The 24,158-nt window shown below is 38.5% G+C and overlaps 1 protein-coding gene across 3 annotated transcripts in view; it reads right to left on the bottom strand.

Annotated features, from left to right (window-relative positions):
- The window catches only part of arhgef9a (Cdc42 guanine nucleotide exchange factor (GEF) 9a), a 28,976-nt gene extending 6,580 nt beyond the window's left edge, over positions 1-22,396 (bottom strand). Inside the window, exons 1-7 of one of the 3 annotated variants that reach the window (XM_079871255.1) lie at positions 22,207-22,396; positions 12,796-12,975; positions 12,363-12,446; positions 1,696-1,911; positions 1,097-1,276; positions 771-1,003; positions 458-587 (exon numbers count right to left, since the gene is read on the bottom strand). In XM_079871255.1, coding sequence (XP_079727381.1) covers positions 458-587; positions 771-1,003; positions 1,097-1,276; positions 1,696-1,911; positions 12,363-12,446; positions 12,796-12,975; positions 22,207-22,215 — 1,032 coding nt within the window. In that variant the 5' untranslated portion in view covers positions 22,216-22,396. Of the gene's footprint in view, positions 1-457; positions 588-770; positions 1,004-1,096; positions 1,277-1,695; positions 1,912-1,998; positions 2,089-12,362; positions 12,447-12,795; positions 12,976-22,206 lie in introns of those variants that run through there. The other 2 variants (XM_079871256.1, XM_079871257.1) reach the window with 2 other exon arrangements.
- Between the last annotated feature and the right edge of the window lie 1,762 nt (positions 22,397-24,158).

Raw genomic sequence — 24,158 nt, 5'->3', positions numbered from 1 at the left:
TGATCACAAATACAGTAAGAACAGCAATATTTTGAAAAATGATTACAATTTAAAATAGAATTGTTTTAAAATGTAATTTATTCATGTGATGGCAAAGCTGGATTTTCAGTAGCCATGACTCCAGTCTTCACTGTCACATGATCCTTCAGACTCGGAATTTGTGCTCTTTGAAATTTCACCCATCCAAGTCCACAGCAGTGAGTATTGAACGAACACACACACACACACACACACACACACACACACAACTGGAGCAGCCATTTTTGCTGATTTCTCTTTCAAAAAATGACAAAAAAATGTGTATCATGGTTTCAAGAAAAATAATAAGAAGCAAAACCTACATATACATATATAATAAATAAATAACAATAAATAACCAAATTTTCAGGTTCTATTGCTCTCTTTTATATCTTATATACTGCTAATTAACTTGGTCTGAAAAGCTTTAGCCACACACCTCCCAGTCCAGTACAGAGGCCTGCCATTGGGCGATTTTGTCAATGTTCTCAAGCCTTCGTTTGCGTTCGTTGATTTGCTGAGTGACATTTCTCATTACAGCTAGCGCAGCAGCCACATACCGATAATCACTGGGAGAGAAAGGGAAAAGAATGAGCAAAAGAGAAGAGAAAGAAATGAGGGCTGTCAAAATGATAAGTGGAAAGTAGATATGTCAGTTAAAAATTTGTCATTTACAGTCATATATTTTGTGGACCCGACCGCCATTATCTGCGTGATGCACCGTGTTAGCATATCCATGTTTCTGTGTTTACCTGTGTTCTTGTACTGTGTATTTCAGTAACTCTGCTAGCTGTAGAGGGTATTTGCAGATTTTCTGGACTGGTGTGAGAAGGTAGCCGTCAATGGCGATGTCGATCATCTGCTGGACCAATCGGCACGCTTCAAAGAAGTGCTGGTATCGTGCGTCTCGCATAAGACGTGTGATCTCCATGCAGGCGTCAACATGGTTGTTACAGTATTCCGAGTAGATCCAGAATCCATCTTGCTGTAAATAAAAATATAAAAATGTTAAATGAAATCAGTTTTCCCCATGACCTATTATGTATAAGTCAGTGATTTTCTATGTTGGAATACAGACGTGTTCCAAAAAGCAGGGTCCGATCTCACTGAGATGAGGTTCTTCCGTGTTAAACTGTTTCTCCAGATCTCTGACAAAGCTTAACTGGAATCTGTAAATGTCTTCGATATTTCCAAATATCACTTTCAGCTGATCGTCGTTAAACATGTCTCTCCTCTTTTTACACTGACGGAGATACCCCTGAAACAGAAACACAAATACATACACAGATTTACACTTCTGTTCAAAAGTCTCTTATTCTCGGTATTTAATCTCAAATACTGTAAAACGGTAATATTGTCAAATATCAGTACAATTCAAAATGACTGTTTTCTATTTTAACACATTTGAACATCATTTATTTCTGTGATGGCAAAGCTGAATTTTTAGCTGTGTCGTCTGTGTCACATGATCCTTCAGAAATCATTCTAATATGATGATTTGGTGCTCAATAAACATTTCTTATGATGTCTCATTAGATTCTCACAAAGGATTCTGAGACATGCTATCCACGTAAACTTTATAATTGTATGCTTTTCCTGTGTTTACATTTTTTATCTCAATTGTGTTTATGTATATTTCTCCTAGGAGACGAATCTGAGACAGCCAAAGATTGTTACCTCACAGATGTCCTTCAGGTGTTTGATGTAATGTCGTTCTGTGCTCATGATCTCATTGATGACATTGGCCCTCATCTGGTCCCGGTTCTGGGTGGGCTGGCCCAGACACAGGCAGTCGGTGCTGGGGTTCGGACTGGCCTCCGCGTGGCCATTCTGCACCTCGCTGGAGCTTTCGGCAGCCTCGACCGCTGTGTTTTCCTCCTGATTTACCCATAACTAGAACACACACACATTAAGACAGACATGACTTGATCTTCAAGTCCTATTATCATCAATTAAACTAATCATGATGATTGTGCTCACATTCGATTAGCATTCGGCTCAGAGCATCCAGAGTTAACAGTCTGCATGATTGCTTTCATAGGGTCATTAAAGTGTCTAGATGTTGCTTTAAAAGCTTCAGGGGTTAAAGTTACATTGACATGAAACAAAGAGTCAGATTGCGCCCTCTGGTGGCACCAGTCCAAACTACATTTTACCACATTAGAGGCACTGCAGTAATAAACACTTCACAAAATCTGTTTTCACCACGACATAAATGAATCTGCATTTGGACCTGTTACACTGCTGCCAAGATACACACACACAAGCCAGGAGATGAAAAGAGAAGGAGGGCAATACAGATGCGCAGTTAGGAGCATGGTGTGTGTGTGTGTGTGTGTGTGTGTGTGTGTGTGTGTGTTTGAGAGAATCAGATGTAATTTTATTTGCCCTGATTATGTAACTTATCATTTGCTTTCCCAGGTGAGCCAACTGATGTGAACACACATGCGCGGATACACACAAACTCTCTTCTCACACACACACACACACAATGAAAACCCATGAATATGCCCACATTTTTATTCCGAGCTAGTAATATTTCTATGTTCTAGTTCTACAGAAACCGTTTTAGATTTTAAAGGTGCACATAAGGTGTTTAAAGGGATAAGGACAACTCGAAAATGAAAATTCTGTTATCATATACTCATTGAACTTTTGAACAATATGTAAAATCATGTACACTCACAAGAAGACGACTCCAGTCATATCATTAGCCTAATCAAATCAGCATAAGCAAAAATAATCGCTGACTGTACCTTTAAGACATTATTTTAGTCCCTTTATTAAAGGAATAGATCTCACAAAAATGAAAATTTGGTTATCATTTACTCACTCTGAAGTAGTTCCAAACCTGTATGACTTTCTTTCTTTTGTGGATGACTAAAGGAGAAGTTTTGAAGGAAGTATTATTCTCTTTTTTCCTTGCATTTACAAAGAATGCTGGCTGGAGTGTTCAAGCTTCAAAAAGCATTTCACAAATGCACAATAAAAGTATCATAAAATTAGCATATGACTTTGATCCAAGTCTTCTGAAGTCATACTGTACAATAGCTTGTGTGACAAACAGACTGACATTTACATTTTCCAATTTGTGAGTGAATCATACAGACCTGTTTTGTGAACCAGATCAACCGATTCAACTCAAAAGAACCAATCGGACATTTCTAAAGAATGTTTTTACAGAAAAATACAGCATACAGGTTTGGAACAAATTTTCATTTTGGGTGAACTTTGCCTTTAAGCCATATTCCTTGTGGAAACTGGTTGGTCCCCACAGTGTAATTGATTTCAGGTTTTGTTATCCTTGTAGGGACATTTGGATTGCACAGAGATAGCCAAATCTGACCCACACATACACACACGCACAGCACACACACGCATACTGATGACCTGATCTGGAGTCCCAAACACAGGGAAAAAAAAAGAAGACAAAATTAAAAATAGATTTTCATAAATACACAAGCCTGTCACAGATTCTATTCACCCTGAAACCATGTCCTGCATAACTCCCTCGCCCTCTCTTTCTCTCACACACTCTGTTTCTACACAAAGTCACGAATATGATGTCTAATCTCTTGAAGGATGTTTCTCGGATTAAGATCTCATTAAAATCTCAAATGATACTCTTATACCTAGAAATCTCTGCCTCATCGCAACTTTCCAGTGCATTAGCCTCGCTAGTTGTCCGTCCTCATTCTCATCAATGGAAAGGCTTAGTTTAGGGATCCTGCTGCCCGGGTACACAACTCGTGTGTGTGTGCGTGTGTGTGTGTGTGTGTGTTGCTACGGCTGTGTGTTTAAAGAAATAGAGAAATCAGAAGAACACTGATGACGCAGATTTTGCACACACACACACACACCTGCCCATAAATACACAAACATACAAACTTCCATGATCTTCTCTTTCCTTCCTCTCAGTGTCATCCAATCTATTTTAGTCTCTCTCACCCTCTCCTCCCAGAGCAATCTGGTTTTTCTTTTTTGGTGGTGGTGGTGGTGGGCGGGGGGGTTGTCTGTTCTTCTCTCCTGTCCTCTAATGAAAAGTGACGTCTCATTTTATGCTTCATGACTCAACCCCACTGAACAGTGAAGAGAAACAAGATACTGTGTAAAAGGTGTCAGCATCTTACACCAAAAAACAAAACCTTGCCGGTGATATTAATACAACATTCACCAATCTCTTTTACTTGGGTATTTCCAATTATTATATTCACCTATCCTTCTCAGATGTACTATTCACAAGTTTGCCTGCCCATCCAGTCTTAATAGTTAATGGTAAACAAACTTGGCTTGCTGTCCATAGATATGTATACATAAATGCCACACCTCTCCGAATCAATTATGGCACAACATTGCGCGGCTTCTGGTTGTGAATCCGACGAGATTTAAATTCCCGAAGACATGTGATAACCTTTCACAGGTAAGAATGTGTTGATTTGTGTTTTCATATGGATTTTATAGTATGGTAACTTTTTAATGTCGTATTAGCTGATGCCTTCGTCTTCTTGTATTGTGTTAGTTAAGCAAATCATCTGCTATTGCAGTCTATTGTAGATATAGATATTAATATATGCGTCTAACGACAGTTGTAGACGCAGTCAAGGACCATCTCTGACCATTCCAATATGGCGGACGGCTTACATATAGCGGTCCATAGAAACACCCACTAATGAGGCATCTATGTATGTGTGTGTGTATATATATATATATATATATATATATATATATATATATATATATATATATATATATATATATATATATATATATATATATATATATATATATATTAGGGCTTGCATAGACTAGTCGAGTAGTCGATAGATCGACTACTTCAACCACTAGTCGACGCTGTCGGAAACAATCGACTACTCGAGCGTCCATTAACCATAAATTAATTAGAAATGGCGAACGTCACCAACAGACAACACACGTCAGATGTGTGGAAGTATTTCATCAAGCATGACAAAAATATAGTAATTGGCCAACTCTGCAAGAGGCCGTTCACATATTGCGTCTAAAAACGTGTGGAAAGCGCGGCCGTGCCGCTGTCTCATACAAGCGCGTGAGCTCCCATGGCGTCTGTCATTGCTATGCAACCAACCATGAACTGCGCTCTCCATGATGACGACGAAGAAGTTTCAGCAAAGGATTAATTGATTTCTAGCCCTTGCATTACCGTTACTACTAGATATATTTCTGGAGATGAGAAGGAAAAACCCGCCTGGAAAAACTAGCGCACCACGTTGCTTCCATTATGAGCGCGCTCGCCGCGGCCGCGCGCCTACATTTGAAATAACGACCTTGAGCGCGGAAAGACGCGATATGTGAACAGCCCCTAGAAGCAGACGTCTGAAATGAAAGGCAAGAACGGCTATTTATTTGGCTTTAGACTGTTACATGAAAATTTTAAAATGAAATGTCATAATTATAATGTTTTGAGAGTTTACTTATGTAATTGTTGCATTAGGCTATGAATTAATAATGTTTATTGATAATATCTAACGTTAGCTATTTCATGTCTTTTCATTTACAGTAGCATGAACCACGAGTAGTCGAGTAACTCGAGTAATGTTTTGATAAGAAATCGACTAGCAGAAATCAGTAGTCGTGCAACCCCTAATATATATATATATACATATATACATATATATATACTGTATATATATGTTGATGTCCTTGACAGAGGCTCGAACCTGAGGCTCGGCTCGAGCTCCGAGCTCAACTCACCTATAACAGTACTATGTAGAGGAAGAATGAGAGAAATAGTGGAGGAGATGGGGAGGTGGAGGGATGCCGGAGGAATTGCCGCTGTGACGGGTGCAATGACTGCTGCTTATATACACTCATAATGATGATTGACAAGGCTGAATGATTAGGCTCCTCCCAAGACACAAAACTACATTCAGAACTTCATTTAAAATATCTGAGATAAGTTCACAATTAGCAACTGGTCAAAACATAGCAAAGCAAGTAGGCTTCATTTGGGAGCTCCCACAAGCTCAAATTGGATTCTGTGGTTTCCGTTTGCTGTGCCGCTACTAAATATATTGCAACATTGCAAAATAAATTACACCGTATAGTAATTTTAGGTCCTTGAAGGTAAGGGAAACATTTGCAGAAACCTGATAAATGACAACATATGCAAAACGGTCCTATATGGTTTTCAAGTATACAGTCACATACAGATATGAACTTCAAAACACACACAAACAAACAAATATATATATATATATATATATATATATATATATATATATATATATATATATATATATATATATATATATATATATGCACACAGACACACACAATCAGCAAAAAAAGAAACATCCTCAAACTTTCTACAGCTTTTATTTACAGCAAATTTCTTAACACGCGTAAATATTAGATTCAACTGAGACATAAACTGAACGAATTTCAGACATTTGACGAACAGAATTGGAATGAGTCCCTGAACAAAGTGTGGGTCAATATTAATCTCATCCTCAAGTTCTCGGACACATCTGGGGGACATATGGTTACACAAGGTTTGGCGCTGCAAGGATGATCAGCTGTCCTTCCTGTCTCCTTGTCTTAAGCGTCTTACATTATGGACATTGCAGTTTATTGCTCTGTTCACATCTGCAGTCTGTTGATATTTGCCCCCCTGCAGCAGGAATATGGCACGTTTATGCAGGGGATCCGAGACTCCGGGCATCTTTCTCCTGGTGTTTTTCAGAGTCAGTAGAAAGGTCTCTTTAAAGTCATTGTAACTGTGACCTTAATTGTCTACTGCCTTTAAACCATTGTGTCTTAAAGGGGTCATCGGATGCCCATTTTCCACAAGTTGGTATGATTATTTAGGGTCTTCATGTAAAGTTTGTAACATACTTTGGTTAAAATTCCTTAATGGTTGTGTAAAACAACACCCTTTTTACCTCCTCAAAAACAGCTCTGTTCACAGCGACCCGTTTCGGTGCATGTCTCTTTAAATGATAATGAGCAACTGCGCAGCCCACCCCTCTCTTCCGTGGGGGGTGTCACACAAGACACATAAAGTGCTGCCTTGGCAGAGAGTATACAAATGGCTGAGGGCGGAAACATGCTTATACGGGACAGTCCGTCAGTGGTCGTGGGCGGACCAATATGACATCATATTGCTCAGAAAATCGAAACGGCTTGATTATTGAGAGTGTTTAGACTTTTTGAGGATTAAAAAAAAAGGAGTGAATGGATTTTTTCATTGTATGGTGGTTGTGTCCACACACTGCAAAGCAAAGAGACATTTATATGCAAACACCATATAAAAGTGAATTTTGCATCCGATGACCCCTTTAAAGATTGTTCCACAGGTGCACGTGCAATAATTGTTTATGGTTCAAGCATGGAAAACATCATTTAAACCCGTTTTGTAGTCTGGAATTGCATGGTGATCTGATTTCCTAAAGAAAAGTAGAAAAACAATTATTATTTATTAAATTATTTACTCTCGTTAATGCACAAAACAAATACTTCTGTCATCTACTGTCGACATGCATCAGTGCATGTTGGAATGAGGTCATTTACTTACCAGAATCAAAATGTGTGCTGTATATCAAATAGTTGGTATCCAGCCTTCTCGCTTCACTGCTGCAATCCAGGCATCACATCGTTGTTCATAAATCTAAACACTTTCATTTCCTAAAGTAGGTTAGTTTCTGGCCAGAGGGAGCATCCAGCCACCGAGCAACATGGTCCTAATTTTAATTTTGATATTTGTAATAGTTGCACCTCCCGCCGATGTTTTGAATGCGCTCAACAACTAACGTTGAGCGGAAACGTCCAAGGAACAAAGACATCACTTCCTTAAACCGACGAATAGCCGTTGAAATTGTCTATATGTAGAATTCAGAAACTTTTGTTATTAGCAACACCGGTGGCCATTAAGTGAACTGCAGCCAGCAACTTATTGCTCGTGCTTGCATTCATCTCGTGTAAACGTAACGTACTAGAGACTGAACGTGATTCAAGGCCCTGATATAATCACAGTGAAGTTCTTTTTCGTTCTTCGCTTAGAACACACAACAAAAAAGACAGCGGTTAAGAAAGTATCCGATCATAGCGATCTGGATATTTGCACCAGTTCTGCGATTCACCAGCATCTTGCCGACAGATGTGGTAGTTAAAATGACACTGTTATGATAGTTTGATTATTATTATTATTATGATAGATGATATTCATCTGGTTATGTAAGGCTATAGTTTGAATTAATCCCTTTTCTTAAGGTTAATCCAGGTGAAACCGGCCAGAGTCCTCCACATACAAAATCAGTCAACAGGCCTTTATAGACAACCTAGGAAGTCGGGGAAGTCTTGTTTTTTAAGTTTTGTAACAAGCTGTTCACACATTGGCAATACAAAGGCGATTAATACATGAAAATTCTTACATATACTCCCTTTAAAGGTGAAGTGTGTAGGTTTTGTGCTACTAGCAGCGCCCAACAGAGTTGAAAAATAAATAAGCAACAATGGGTAAGTCCTGCCAACAATTCATGTTATTGACTGAGCAATAAGCTTACATGTCGGACTGTTCAAAAGAAAAAAAAAGAATTGTGAATGCCACAACTGACTGCAAACAGTATTTTTTTTTATTTGATGCTGCTAATGCCGCAGAAATTACACACTGCAATGGGAATAAAAGGGATTTTTATTTTTTTTAATGCGTTCCTCAGATTTGAGCTGTATTTGTTTTTATATATGTAACTTTCAGCTCCGCTGTACACTGCTGACTCTCGTATGCAGGCACAGTTTGTGTTGTGCGTGTGGACTGTGAATAAACAGTGAGCAATGATTTCTGATGACACGAGAGCTTCAGGTCTCAGCAGGAGAGAGACGCCAAACCTGCAGGCCAGCGCCACCAACTGGTGTGACATAATGCTTTCAGACTCTACCCCATCTATCTCTCTCACACTCATTCTCTTCCTGTCTATTTCTCCTTGTCCTTTCTCAGTGTTGCATAAGAGATGCCCAAAGGGTCAGAATAAAGACATGCTGTACACAATGATATAGTGTGTGTGTGTGTGTGTGTGTGTGTGTGTGTGTGTGTGTGTGTGTGTGTGTGTGTGTGTGTGTGTGTGTGTGTGTGTGTGTGTGTGTGTGTGTGTGTGTGTGTGTGTGTGTGTGTGTGTGTGTGTGTGTGTGTGTATTTAATATGTATGTCTGTGTAGACACAGGTGATATTCTCTGTACAGCGAAGAGATTTTCTCACACCTGTCATGCCCGAGAGTGGCTTACACAACCTGCCATCTGCGTAAGTGTGTTTTTGGGGAGGAAGGGGGGATGAATGACTGTTAGAAAAGAGAGGAAAGAGAGAAAGTAAAGGGGGAACTGAGAAATGCACTTATGAAGCTCTATGTATGTAGCCAAAGTTACGACCAAGTTACATAAAAGTCCCATTAAAGAGCGCTCCAACTTCACGAACACACTCCTCTCTCATAAGCACATCTCTATCCTACACCTCCTTTTATCCCTTCACCTATGATCCACTAAAAGGGTTTATGTTCATATTTCAGTACTAAGCTTGGGATTTCTCAGAAAGAAAACCAATATATCACACACAAGCAAAAAGTTTGAGCTTATGACCACAACTGCAGTGGACTTACAATCCAGATGCTTCGTCAACAAATTGATAGCGGTTTTAAACAATCTATTGCATGCATTATGAAAAAATGTAAAAAATAAAACCTGACTTGCATAAAATGCCATTAAAATTATTACTGTTAAAATCAAGAACAATTTTTAAAAGATAATATTTTGAGGGTCCTTGTTAGGTATGTTGCCTGGAGGCAACAATGTCGCAATGTAAAGAAACTGGCTGATGTCACAATTCTAAAAACAAAATCTAACACAACTAGCTCCTAAATTCATTGTATTTAACAAATATATTTAAATGTTGTTATATAAAATTTATAAATATATTAAATCTAAATTAATAACTACAAATAAATGTAAATATATTTAACATAAATATACATGATTCTCCATGTACTGTTCAAAAGTTTGGGGTTTGTTGGTTGATTTTTGTAATGTTTTTGAAAGAAGTCTCTTATGCTCACCAAGGCTGTATTTATTTGATCAAGTAAAAACAATAATATTGTGAAATAATGTTATAAATTTGAATATATTGTAAAATGTCATTTATTCCTGTGATGCAAAGCTGAATTTTCAGCATCTTTACTCCAGTCTTCAGTGTCACATAATCCTTCAGAAATCATTCTAATATGCTGATTTGGTTCAATAGAATCATTTCTTATTGTTAAAATAATAATAATAATATATATTTGTAACAATTTGTAAAAAGTTTCATATAATTACAAAGTTATAACTTTTTTCACAACAATAGCACTTTCCGCCGAAATAATTAAACATACATAAAAATATTAATATAACAATAATAGTAATAAAAATAATAAATATATAAAAATATAAATAGGTAAATGAACTTTAGTATAATGTGCACGTTAACAAATGAACATAATATCCTTGTAGGAACATTTCTTATTATAATCAATGTTAGAAAAAATCTACTGAACCCAGACTTTTGAATGATAGTGTATATAATCTGCATAATAAGTAATAATTTATCATTTGAAATGTAGATTTAAAAGATAACATATACTCATATATAAGCTTTATAGGTCATTTAAGTTAATTCATGAAAATGCAATGGAAGAAATTGCATTCATGTCCATTTTATTGGCATCATGTGCTTGCAATGTGAAGAGAATGGATTTGTTACCCAGAGGGAATGTCGCGCAATAGAGGGTTAATCTTTAGTTATGGGCAAGGACATCACTCCCCGGATAGCTAGCGGCGAATCTGCATGTATATGCATATTATCAAGCATGTCTGTGCTAGCACACCATTAATATTTCATTTTTACTGTGCTGCATGTTCATAATGCCTTCTTTAGTTTTATTCATAACATTTCAATACATTTTGCTCATGATATTAGATCTAGTTTTTATAGTATCACTGACACTATGGAGAGAGAAAAGTTGGTGTTTCAACTGGGACCCCCCTAAAGGCCAATTGACATTACACCGATAGACGCCGACTAATGCGGACAACACCAGATTACACTACGTCACTTCTCAGACATTCTGCGAAAACAAACACCGACCAACAGCAACAGCCTTCTGCCATTGGTCAGCGCCTGTCGGTGCAGTGTAAAACCCCTGACACACTTTAAGCACTGGTTGGAGGTGGAGAAGAGATGCTGAAAGAATAGCTGAAGGGCTTATATAATTGGTGTTGTGATTGAGGGTTTATTGTTTAAACTTCTGTTTGAAAATCTATTTTTGAGTTTTCCTTCTCTCTAGCTCTCTTTATGTATACAAATGTGATTAAACAGATCTTTAACAGTCAATGGCCCTGTTTACACCTGGTATTAAGATGCATTTTGGTCGATTGGATTCGGATCACAAGTAGACGAAGGAGACACATTCCCGTTTACACCAAGTGTTTTAATCCGTCTCTTGTCCACTTTTGACCACTTCTGTCGTGATTTCTTCGAGGGGATGGTCTATGGGTGGGTAAATGTATGGGCTTTTTCAGATCATTCGATCTAATGGATGAAATAAGCTCACGCAATTTTCATATGAACATTTCCGGAGATGACAGAAATCATACGGAGAGTCTTTTGTTTCTGCCCTGACAGCCGCAAGACAACACCGAGCGTTGGTGAGGAATGGTGAGAGAACATTGTGCTTGGTACGTTTTTCGTCTTAAAACCAAACTCGGGTCTTCAGCCGACAAAGTTTAAATCCCGTCTGGCTAGCGCGCTTCCCATAATGTTTACGCATTAGGTCAGTAGGCGGTCTTTTTGGCTGTTTTGAACGCATTCGACCACATGACTCTGGAAGTGGTCGAAAGTGGACAAGCTCAAAACGTTTTAGACCCCGTTTACACCTGTATTTAGCGTCGTCCTCTAGTGATCCGATTGACCAAAACGCATCTTAATACGAGGTGTAAACAGGACCAGAGAGGCTCAAATTAAGACCAGCATCTGTTCAAGTCACAGTAAAATAGAAATAAACAAGATGTCACCAAATACTGTCAGAAAAGAGGGAAATATTGATAGTTGTCACCGTTAAATGTTATAATTGAGTGAGCATTACATTACATTTACAATATCTTTTTCCTATTTCAGTATTTTCAGACAGACCCAGACTGTCACCGGCATGAAGATAAGTTGCCATGGAAGCGAGGCGCAGCGACTGTGGCGGAAACAAAACGTTGGAACACAGCGACAGCATGTGAGCAGTAAGCGATGGGATGCATTCAACGGTCAAACGGTAAGCAGTGGTTTTGAAAAAACGCACCTTAGCCGTGGCGTTTGTGAGGCGTGATGCAGCGACAGGGTTGATATAAAAAAGCTGTTTGGTTTGAGGGGGGTGGGACTCCACCTTAGAGAAACAACAACAGCAACACAAACAAGAGTTTGGGTTCAAGATGGAGGTTAAAGGGAAGAATGCGACCTCTTCTGACTGATTATCTGAAAATGTGTCAACTAAATATCTGCAGATTTATTCTATTGTTCATTTCTCGAACAGGCCTGAATGTTGCATCTCTTTTAAACAGCTTTATCTGACTGCTATTCAGTTTAGAAACAGTATTGGATATGAAAACAGCTGGGTTAAACAGATTTGGTTCTGCAGGTGTGTATTAGACAGGTATTTGTTAGACAGGTGGGCATCAGACAGCTATATGTCAGACAGGAAAGTGTTAAAAATCTAAAAAAGTGTTAAAACTCACCCTGACGAAGCTGGCAGGAAACCAGCCCTCCTCCTCGTCGATTTGACCCCACCACCAGTCTTTATTCGAGGCATCCAACACCTTGATGACATCACCTGCCTTGAAGGCCAGCTCCCGGTCAGCCATGGTCACATGGTCCCATACTGCCTCGGCATTCACTACAGAGCCCCCACTGACCAACTACAGAAAGATAGAAAGAGAGGCGCAGGATAAGCCACAGGAAGACAACAGTTACATAACATCAGAAACATTCTGGATTAACATCAAACAGTCACATGCTGGCTTCCACTCCACAGTCAGCGCTCTGGAAACAAAAATGACAGGGGCGTTGAGCTATAACGCTGCATCTCATTTGGGTTTGCCCTGTTTCTCTAACTGCTTTGGCTCAGTTTTGAAACAAAAGTTGTAGATGAGGTTACAACTTGCTAGTATAGACACAACACCCCTATTCTCTGTATTTAAGTTGATAGGCCTTATTAGAATATTACAGTTTTTCTCAATCGCTTCGGCACATTTTTCGAAAACAGTCTTAACATTCTCTAAACTGCAAGTGCAATTGTCACAACTGTTTGCTGGAACATCAGAACTCTATTGCGTGTCTGCAAAACGTAGTAACTCACTCAAAACATTTCAATCATGCTTCAAAACCTAGTTATTGTGTCAATAAAGTCTTAGGCACATTAGTATTTTCACCCCCACAAAATGGTTTTAAGACAGTTATTTATATCTTTTGCTGTAGTGTATTAATATACATTTGTTAGTGTAAATATTCATTTACATTTCCAAACATTCCTTTTGCCATTAATTGTAATAATCCAGTGATATTTTTGTATGGACAAGGAGTGACAAGAGTCGGAATGATCCACAAAGAGATTTGATCTCACCATCATCGAGTCTGTCTGGGATTATACAAAGAAACAGAAAAAAACTGAGACAGACTAAATCCAAAAGAACTGCAGCAATGTCTCCAAGACGCTTGAAGAAACTGGCGTGTAGTACTGTGAAAGGTTTTAGGCACTTAAAAATAATGTCATAAATAGATTTTATTTATCAATTAACTTCTGTAAACTAAATCAAATCAATATTTGGTGCGACCACCAAGTTGTGAAGAGTTTGACAATTGCACTGAGAATCAGTTTTGACCAACAAGTTATGTGCATTTAGTCATTTTGCAAATTGTAGACAATTATACTTATTCTTTTGCACACATGTGCCAAAACACATGCAAATTCAAATCTCATGTGAAGTAGAAACTAATTGTTCAGAGATCTGAACGTATTGTTTTGAGGGGAAAAAAAGTCTAATTTGAGAATTGAGCCAAAGTGATTGAGGAAAAAACTGAAAAGAAAAAAGAAAAGAAAAAAATTGGGGTCAGCAAGATTTTTTTAATGATTTTGAAAGAAGTCTCTTACGGTCAATGAGGATGTATTTGTTTGATCAAATATATAGTAAAAACAAGATTTTTATATTGTGATTTGAGAAATATTGTTATTCTAATATCCCGATTTGGTGCACAGAAAACATTTCTTATAATCAATGTTGCCAAAAGTTGTACTGCTTAATATTTTTGAGGAAACCATGACACATTTTTTTTAGGATTCTTTGATGAATGGGAATTTTAAAAAAGCATTTTACTTTTGTAACATTATAAATGTCTTTACTGTCATAATTTAATACATCCTTGCCGAATAAAAGCATATGTATATTATTTAAATTATACTATTATTATATTTAAAAAATAACCTTTGAACTGTAATGTGCAAGACTCAAAACACATTCATTGCATCCATTTTCCTTCCACTGTCGCACAATTCTGCTTCTAGGCAACAAACATATTTATGCAAATCCTCATTATTCATAATTTTTATGACACAAATAATACATAAATAAAAACTATCATTTTAACTATATATTAAACTATCCTGTTATTTGATGGTTGCGAAAAGCATTTCTGAGGGCAGTTCTCTTGAACAAGAGTCAAAAAACCCACAAAGCATATGTCATACATCAATAACATGTCAGACGACTAGTACAGTACAATTTCATTCAAACAGCACACCTCAATCAAACTCACTCTAAACATTCAGTTGTGACTGCACATTTATACAGAAATTTGGACTGGATAATACAGAAGCTCTTTTAAGGCAAGCCAGTTCACCAGGCGATCTTGGGATTGCCTTTAAAAAGCTATTTTCAAAACTGAAAGTCAAGAAAGTGCAGCTTCTAGTCCTCTATCATAAATGCTTGGCTGTATTAGCTGGGAGGTAGGGCTACACCTCCCAAATTAAGAAGTATGGATTCATTTTTTCCCCATATACTGTATTTCGGTATCATAACCAAACTGTGTATGAATGTAACTGGCTCTCACGGTTCTTTTGTATTCATATAGGAAGGAAGTTGCAATGTACAAGGTCACAGAGCTATACAGAAGCTGTGCTTGAGTAACCATGGCTTCCATGCTTGAGTAAAGACGAGATGCGTTATAGTATTGCTTCCTGCTGACTTTAACATATACAGGCCCATGACAGCGACTTGAGATGATGGCAGGGTAATTCTCTACACAGAAACACTCATACATAATCAGCTCCAAGATTTCACCCCCACAACTCCAGGCTGTTTTCCCCCTCTCTCTCTCTCTCTCTCTCTCTCTCTCTCTCTCTCTCTCTCTCTCTCTCTCTCTCTCTCTCTCTCTCTCTCTCTCTCTCTCTCTCTCTCTCTCTCTCTCTCTCTCTCTCTCTCTCTCTCTCTCTCTCTCTCTCTCTCTCTCTCTCTCTCTCTCTCTCTCTCTCTCTCTCTCTCTCTCTCTCTCTCTCTCTCAGAGGCAGCCAGGCTGTAAAAAATTCTCTTTTTTTGCGCATTTAAAAAGAAACAAATGTTATGTTGTCAGCAGAAAGAGTAAAATCTGTTTGATTTGTATATAGCAACTGCATTTGATACACACCACGGCAGTTGTTATCTCAGTGTCACAACACACTGTGGGTAAATGTGAGAGTTCTCTACTGATCTGATATCTAAACTCCATTACTGAAATCTGTTGTTCGTGTGTACAGGGCACTGAATTACCGAACACAAACACACACACACACACACACACACACACACCTACAGATACACACAGCCTTTAAGGGTTTGAATTATCGCTCCATCAGTATTCCTTTTATCTACTGTACAGAATCTTTTCTAGAGGTGATATGTATCTGAGTGTGTGCAAATGCATTACTTGTGTCCTGTACATGTTTCTAATTGGCTATGGTGGCTGTATCTGTATAACGTGCTCGACAGCTTTGTGTACAGGCCAAGAAATGTGGTAACAAGTGACCGCCTATGTATGAATCACTCAATTATTCATTCAACCGATTTGTTCAAAAACGCTGCTTCATTCAGGAACGAAACATACTGTCTAGTTGAGTGAATCATTGAATCATTCACTCAACAGATTTACTAATCTGATTCATTCAACTGTGTTGCTAGGTGATGCTCTGCTGTTTAGTCATTTGTTTAGAACTATTTTCATTGGCTGGGTAAAAACAGACAAAGCTACTGGCTATATTGTGTCTAAAATATACTTCTTATAATTTCACAAGTCACAGTTCAGTTTGTTCCTTGATTAAGCTTTTGATTAAAAGGCATTTAAAACATTAATTTCCACAATCCATTATACTAAAATACATTTAAAACTCTTGACTGAATAGTTTAACATGTTTTAACTCTGTTTTATATGTTTAAACTCACATTCAAGTCATAAACATATTTTCTTCCACTGCTTTTATTATAATCTCACTCTTCAGTTCTTGGATCATTACAGTGAGTTTAGTGATTTTTTTACCGATTCATCACTAATGTCAGGAAAATGAATGAGTTAGATTTATTAAGTTAAAACAAAATATTAATTTGAGAAACATCTCTCAGTGCAGTCTCAATAATGTTGCAACGTGTTTCTTTTTTCTTTCTCTCTCTCTCTAAAGGGAACAGTAGGCAGTAGGATTATGCAAATCAGTCAGAAAAACTGCAGTGGAAAAGCTGTGTTCCTGTCCCAGCTAGCATCAGATCACACTAGAACAGAAAAAGAGATCAGCTGATGAGGATCACAACCCTTAAACATCCCAATTCATCCACAGCTTATTCTCACGTAAGATATTATTATGTGGCACTGCGTGTATCAGAGCTGTAGGCTATCAACCACACACTGAAATATTACACCGCACACATGATAAAATGATGCAACAGCCCCTGAGATTATCAGATTGGATGGTGATGAATTTAGCGGGATTAAACAGTGTCTCTAAGAGCCAAACAGAGGCAATCTGTTCATAAACAGTGAGAATACAGCAGTACGGTAACACTAGCATTATAGGGCCTTGACTTTGTGTGTGTGTGTGTGTGTGTTATCTGTCGACTCTTCATTCCCCCTGCCTTTATTCCTGCATGAATGAACTGTACTCAGGAACATTCTTCCTCTTTTCCTCTCTTGTCTTGCTCAGCCACTCTTTCTCTGTGTAAATGCCTTGGTGCACACATCTACAACACTGCATCCTTCAGCCAACAGCCAGACCTCACGCTCATTAAATTGATTGTGGATCACGGTTTAATTGAACGGGCATCTGTTAAACGTTTGACCCAAATCACTGAGCTTTCCCTACAACTGACAACTGACGAGAGATGAGTTTGACTTTCTGTTTTAGACCATTCTGTCTTCTCAGCAGAAATGGTGTGTTCTGGCTTTAGATAAAAGTTACATGACTGGGTTCAAAAGTAAATTGAGAATGCCTTTTGAATTACAATTCATGGTCTTGACTTTGAATTGAGGTAGAATGCGGAATCAGAACTGCAATTTAAATGTAAGAAATGTGAATGTAAGAAAGTAGAATTAAATTGACTAATTTTTACTGTAAAATCAAAGTTTGACCAAAAATTTTGGCCAGTACGATAGAACGATAGAACGATAGATAGATAGATAGATAGATAGATAGATAGATAGATAGATAGATAGATAGATCAAGTTTAATAAATTTACTTTTGTGAACCGTGGTGGAAGAACACTCCATTCCCAGAATACCTGTGTTGAATATCTTTGAGTTGCAATTAAATAAATTCCTCGTCCTGTCATTCGAAGTCAAATTTTAATTAAACTTTCTGTGAGGAGCAGCCATTTCTTCAGTTCTAGCTATTCATCAGCCTCATTTGAATCTAGACAGATTCAGGTTTCAAACCAGTTTTGTTACAGCTTTCATTTTTAATAATTCACTAGGAAATAGTCCCTTCACTAGCTCTGCACAGATGTCAGCACACTTTCTGCTCTAAGAAAGCTGCCGTTCTTTGGACAAACAGAATAACAGAGGCCTAGAAACAATCAAGGGGGTGTATATACCTCAACATCTGGCATTCCAGCTGCTGAAGGAAACAGCTGCTATAGGTCAACACTTTCACTGACTGCCATCATTCCATCCAGGCTCCCTTAAATGAAATAAAGCAGAACATGAAGTGCCTTGTTCATTCAGCATCATCATTGCTGCACTACAGACAGAACAGCCCTATAACTCAAAGGAATATAGCATGGCATCCTTCTAGCATGGCTGCCTCAACATAGACACACACGCACACACACCTGACTGGGGAGGACGATTATGTAATCGGAGTACAGTGGGCTAGGAGTCTAGGAGGGAGAACTGGAGAAAGCACGTGGAGAGAGAAAGGAAAAGAGCGGAAGAGAGAGAGAGATTGCATTAAAATAGACTGCTACGCTATGGATTAAGCTCTCATAACTGGATACACACACAAACAAACTCATACATCCATTAGGTCTCATAATATCTCGCAGAGAGAGAGAATAAAAGAAACGAAATGTGCAGACAGCGAAGTAACATTATGAACCGAATGCTTTAAGGAACTATTCCGACTCTTGAGCTGCTTAGCCATATGATGCTGCTTAAGCCTGTTATTCCCTCCACATTCTGATATGAATCATCCTGATAAAACATTTTGCACTTTTCTTGAGGTCTAAATTTAGATTATAAATGCTTTAAACCCATGCAGCATTGCCTGCCCACACGGTTCCTAAAACAAACACAAGCAGAGAAAACGCATAAAAGCCTTTCAGCCATGAAAGATGCAGAAGATACGTGTGTGATACAGCTCACATGAATGCCGCTGTGTGTGCGTGTGTGTGTGTGTGTGTGTGTGTGTGTGTGTGTGTGTGTAGGTGGGTGGGTGGATTCCCAGCCCACGCTCCCAGTGCAGATGTTTCTAAATCTGGCCATTCTCTTGGTTTTCCCACTCTTTCCCGCACTTACGTAGTCATATTTTTGGATGCACATGCCTCTCCATGTGAATGTCGTGCACCAGCTCTGTGGAACCGTCCTGAAACTTCAAGTCGCTGATTTGAAAGGTCAGAACGCACCCCTATAATGTGCACCATGAGATCAGAACCTCCATACTATCTAAAGAACCTCCATACTTGTTCTGCAATCACCTTTTACGTAAGAGTTTCGGAGCCGAATCCAGTGCATTTTAAGATGGCTACAGAGGACAGGATTAGAGGCTGCTGGCGTCTAGAGAGTAGGATGTAAAACGAGTCTGTAAGATTCCGTTTTAACGAATACGCCAACATGCGCATATATACGCTCAAGATTTTCAACTAAAAGACTGCATCTGTCTCTAGGGCATATAACGCAAACTATATTACGTCAATTGCAACATCAAGACGAAGTCACTTGCTTGGCAGTACACTTCCTTCACCATTAACAGGTACATCAGATCTGTTGGAAGAGAAGGACCGCATGCTAATGCGAAAGGGAAATATCCTGCTATAGCCTGGCAATACAGAATGGCAGTAAGCATTCGACTTCCCACACCACTGCTAACTGATGTCTCAATGCATAATTGCGATGTGTGTGAACAACCTCTTTACATGTGACAATATGTTTACACGTCTGGTGTTTCTATTTTTATTTACAAGGAATATGACAGAACTTATAATATGTTTGTAACAGCTTCATATCAAATGTCAGTTACAAGTTATATGCAATGTGTACTTTGCTTAAAGGAAAACAGAGCAACTAATGAATCAGTTTACAAAGACACTGATGCAAAACCTTCTTTTCCTTCATTAAAGGCTTTTAAAAAAATGAAAGATGTTTAGAGATGATGTATTGTGACTTTCAGCGTCCAACAAAGGAGTTTGATGCAGCATGCCGTCAGTGAAGTTTTCAGGAGCAATATTGTTTCTCCGTAGAGACAGTGAGTCAACGGTTTCAGCACTTCAGTGGGATGCATCCGAACCATTATGCTCCAACGCACAACTAAACCCCAGGTCTGCAAAAATGTGCTTGCAGCGTGAACACACGAAACACTAAGACTGACAGTTTGAGCAACGTGAGTTCAAGGGAATGATTCAGCTGATTCATGTTTTAGCTGATGACAGTGATTCCGTAATCATCTTTAATGAGAATACGCTTGTCTGTCCTCTAGAAGAGGCCAGGTTAAGGATAAGCATGTTGGAACACCATCGGTTTAACCAATTAGAAATGGTGAAATCCCTATCATACATGACCATCAGTGTTCTGAGGTGAAAGAGGAAACTGTTAGACTCTGTCAAGAAACATAAAAGATTTACAGGACAAAAAAATTGAAGTATTGCACATCTGAATTATAATTTGACCTGCAATCATGTTAAATTAAATGACAGAACTGGTACAACATCAATTAGCTGAGTCTCTTGCTTCGTTTTCTATATAACATCCACACAAGAGTTTTGTCTACATTTACAAGTATCATGTCTGATCAGAAGAGGAGGGATGTAGCACTTTCCAACTTTTACTGGACCAACAAAGATCACACAATTTGGGACAGTGTACAAATATTTGTGACAATTACATGCACACAAACAGTTATGAGTTTTTAGCCTATGATTCATGTATTTCCATATTTGTTGACATTTTGTTTTGTTGTTTAAAACGAAAAGGTTTTTTATGTTCCCATTTAGAATTAAAATGCACGGCACAATAATTATTTTGAACAAGCACATGATTATCACAAAAAAAAACTAAAAAAAACTAAAATGAAAGTGTATTTTACACAGTGGGACAAATTGTACAAAAAAAAACACTGAGTTACAGGATTCATTACAACACTCCCCTACTACAGTCTACCATATTTACCTGCATAAAAAGTGTGTGAAATCTGACAAACCATGCAAAGGAATGTCTCACGTTTAAAGACAACTTCTGTGTTTATGGGGTGTGCAGTAAGACTTGGCTTCAATATATGACTATTTAGGTGGAATTGCCTGAATGCATGTTTTATCTCACAATAAGTCCAAACACATAGAAATACTCTTCCCGCTTCCTCTATTTCTAATACGTGTAGTGTAGTGTGATTACAGATCAATAGATCTTTATTGGATTCTCAATAAAACTATTTAACTATAGAGAAACCAAAGACAATAGTACATTGCACAAGAAATGAAAGATGTGAGAGGCAGAATGAGCACTCAGGACATGGTCGTCAGGCACCTGTGATCAGTGCGATCGGCACACGGACACACCTCAGTATTTCCCCACAAGGAAACAAAATACTTTAGCATTATTTCACGTGCTCGTTGACCACTCACGCATTTTGCCAGACCTCCACAAAACCTACAGCCTCAAACGAAACGTCGGCCTCCGCCGCAACCCTTCACGGCTTTTACGTTTTTTATTCTCTCGAACGCTTTACAGAGGCCAGATTCGCGTCATCTCCGGTCTAGCGCACAAATCTCGTCGTTTGACACGGATAAACTGCGCACCGCCGATCGTATCTGTAAAAAATAAATGAAGCGGACGCACGCGTTTGTGCGTGCGCGCGCCCCGGCACTTGACTACAGAATGCCGGTCGCTCATAATCAATAAACGAGAAAACTCGCATCAGAATCACGCACGACGAAGAAAACCAAATGGATTTGGCGCACGCACACGCGTCGCGCTTAAATTAAAGGTGAGCAGCTCCTAACGGACACCGTGACACATTTAGGAGAGCGCAAAATACACCAACGTCATTGACATGCCCGAGGCTGCGCTGAGGTGCTGGGTATCCCCCTCTGTCGCGCGCTCGCTCCATCTCTCCCGTTTCCATAGCACTGGAACGGTGCGAGTCTCTCCGCGCGGGCGGACGGACAGCGGCGCGAGGGGGAGCGTCCATTAACTCGCAGCCTCCCTTGTGAATAAAATGAAAATGAAAAAAAATACTGCACGGTGCCGAAATGTCATTCTCGCGCTTTCGCGACCTCTACTCAGCTCATGTATATCCACCATCGCCAAAAAGACACCCCCCCCCCCATCCCTCCCACCAAACCACCTTCTATTTTTCTACCCGTTAACAGAGACCGACGGTAAGCCAGAAGAATGGCGCTCACGGGAGCATCACAGTCAGCCTCACCTTCATCATCCTCAGGGTCAGTCCCGGTCCTGGATCAGTGTCCTTTCCGCAGGTTCGAGCCCCCGACGCCAGCTGCAACCCTGTATCCGCGCCCCCGTGAGCAACGCGCGGTGTATGGAAGAGAAACGCACGTCCGTTTAGACACTGTTCCTTTCTCACGGCGAGGTGGGAGTCTGCGTCTCTCTCTCTCTCTCTCTCTCTCTCTCTCTCTCTCTCTCTCTCTCTCTCTCTCTCTCTCTCTCTCTATGAAAAGAGCTGAAGTATGGGCGGCGCTTGTGCACACAGAACACATACACATACACACATACTGAGGACCCAACCATCAGTCAAAAGAAGGGGTGCTTCACTTTGATATTGAGGAGGCTACAAACATTACATAATTAAAAAAAATAATAATGGTGATCTATTGGCTTTTGGGAACTCGCATCATCATCTCAAAGCAGGAAAGAAAATGTCTAACAAGCAAAAACAAAAGAAAATCAAAACTGCGTGCTGTTTTATATAATTCGGAGGCAAACAGGCAGCACACAGAATCTCTATTCAAGAACATCACAGCCTGACAAAATATACAACCCTGCAATGTGTCCAGAGACATGCGTAAGACAGAGAGACCACTAAAAAAGGGTCCCAATAATCAATGCAAAACAGTATCACTATAGTAAAAACTAATAGCTCTCTCAAATGAAATCCGCTTAATTTTTGCTATTCTTGCTAGTTTCTTAGATTCTTTTTTTTCCTTAATGCTTTGCATGCTAGGCAAAGTAAAAAGTGAACTAATTTGTTTTTAACAAACACTGCAATGGAATATAACAGAAATAGCTATATTTATTTTGTGCAAAATCAGAATAAATTCAACATGCAGGTGTTTCTTTGAATATGAATCTGAGTACCTCAGATGTGTTTAATTATGTACCATGCAGACAGTTCTCTTCAGCTTTCTCTGATTTCCATCATTTGATATTTTTGTTAAGGGACACCATTCATTTTTTAATAGTTTATTATTATTTAAACATCATACGCAGGCTTAATGTAATATGATACTGAAAACATTGATCTCATGGGTGAGAAGAGATGTGCTGTACCAGATTACCCTCTGCCATCAGGCATAATTATATACAGTGTGTTTTGAAATCACACAGAAAACAGCCACAAGAGCTGAGAATTTGAATCACAGCTTCGTTTCTGTAAAGAGTGAGCTGCTGCTTGTATATGGGTCAATGACGTGACGGGTCAATTTTTTGTCCAAAGGCCTTAATAATAATAAAAAAAACAAATATATAACATCCAAAGTAAGGTACAACTTGATCTCTTTTACTGAATCCAAAAGGTTTTAATTATATTTTACTACATATAAAGGTATTTTAAAGATTTTGAAGTGTCAAAAGGTCATTCGGTAAAACCGATATAGTAAATATTTAAATAGAATAATATTGTTGCTTTATGTTTGTATTATTGTTACAATAATACAAACATAAATCAGATAAGGCTCTTTTTTTACATTTCCCCTTTTCTCCTTTCCCTGTGCAATGTTTTACTTGAATATGTTGGAGTGTTTAGAGTAGTCCAATAAATGATTACATTTATGAGATCAGTGATCATTTTTTTTTAATTATTTCTTCTGTGGTACACACTATACTATCTCAACATCAGTGTCAAATCAGTTTTTAACTTTCAAATCAGTGGTTAAACCGAATGACTTTTTTGGTGACATTTTTTCCATCTTGTAACAGTGTTAATTGATTGTACAAACCACAAAATCTTATTGTTAACACCTAGGTAAACTAAAAAAAAATGGTTTCAAATACAGTTATATCTCCATTCTATTTTTTTACACTTTTAAAAACCTTATTCGTCAATGACCCATATACACTATCGTTTAAAAGCTTGGGGTCGGGTCAGTAAGATTTTTTTAATGTTTTTGAAAGTCTCTTATGCTCAACAAGCTTTGTTTA

The sequence above is a fragment of the Squalius cephalus genome (genome assembly GCF_949319135.1).
Source record: "Squalius cephalus genome assembly, chromosome: 5".
NCBI lineage: Eukaryota > Metazoa > Chordata > Actinopteri > Cypriniformes > Leuciscidae > Squalius > Squalius cephalus.
This window is presented reverse-complemented; position numbering and strand designations above follow the sequence as displayed.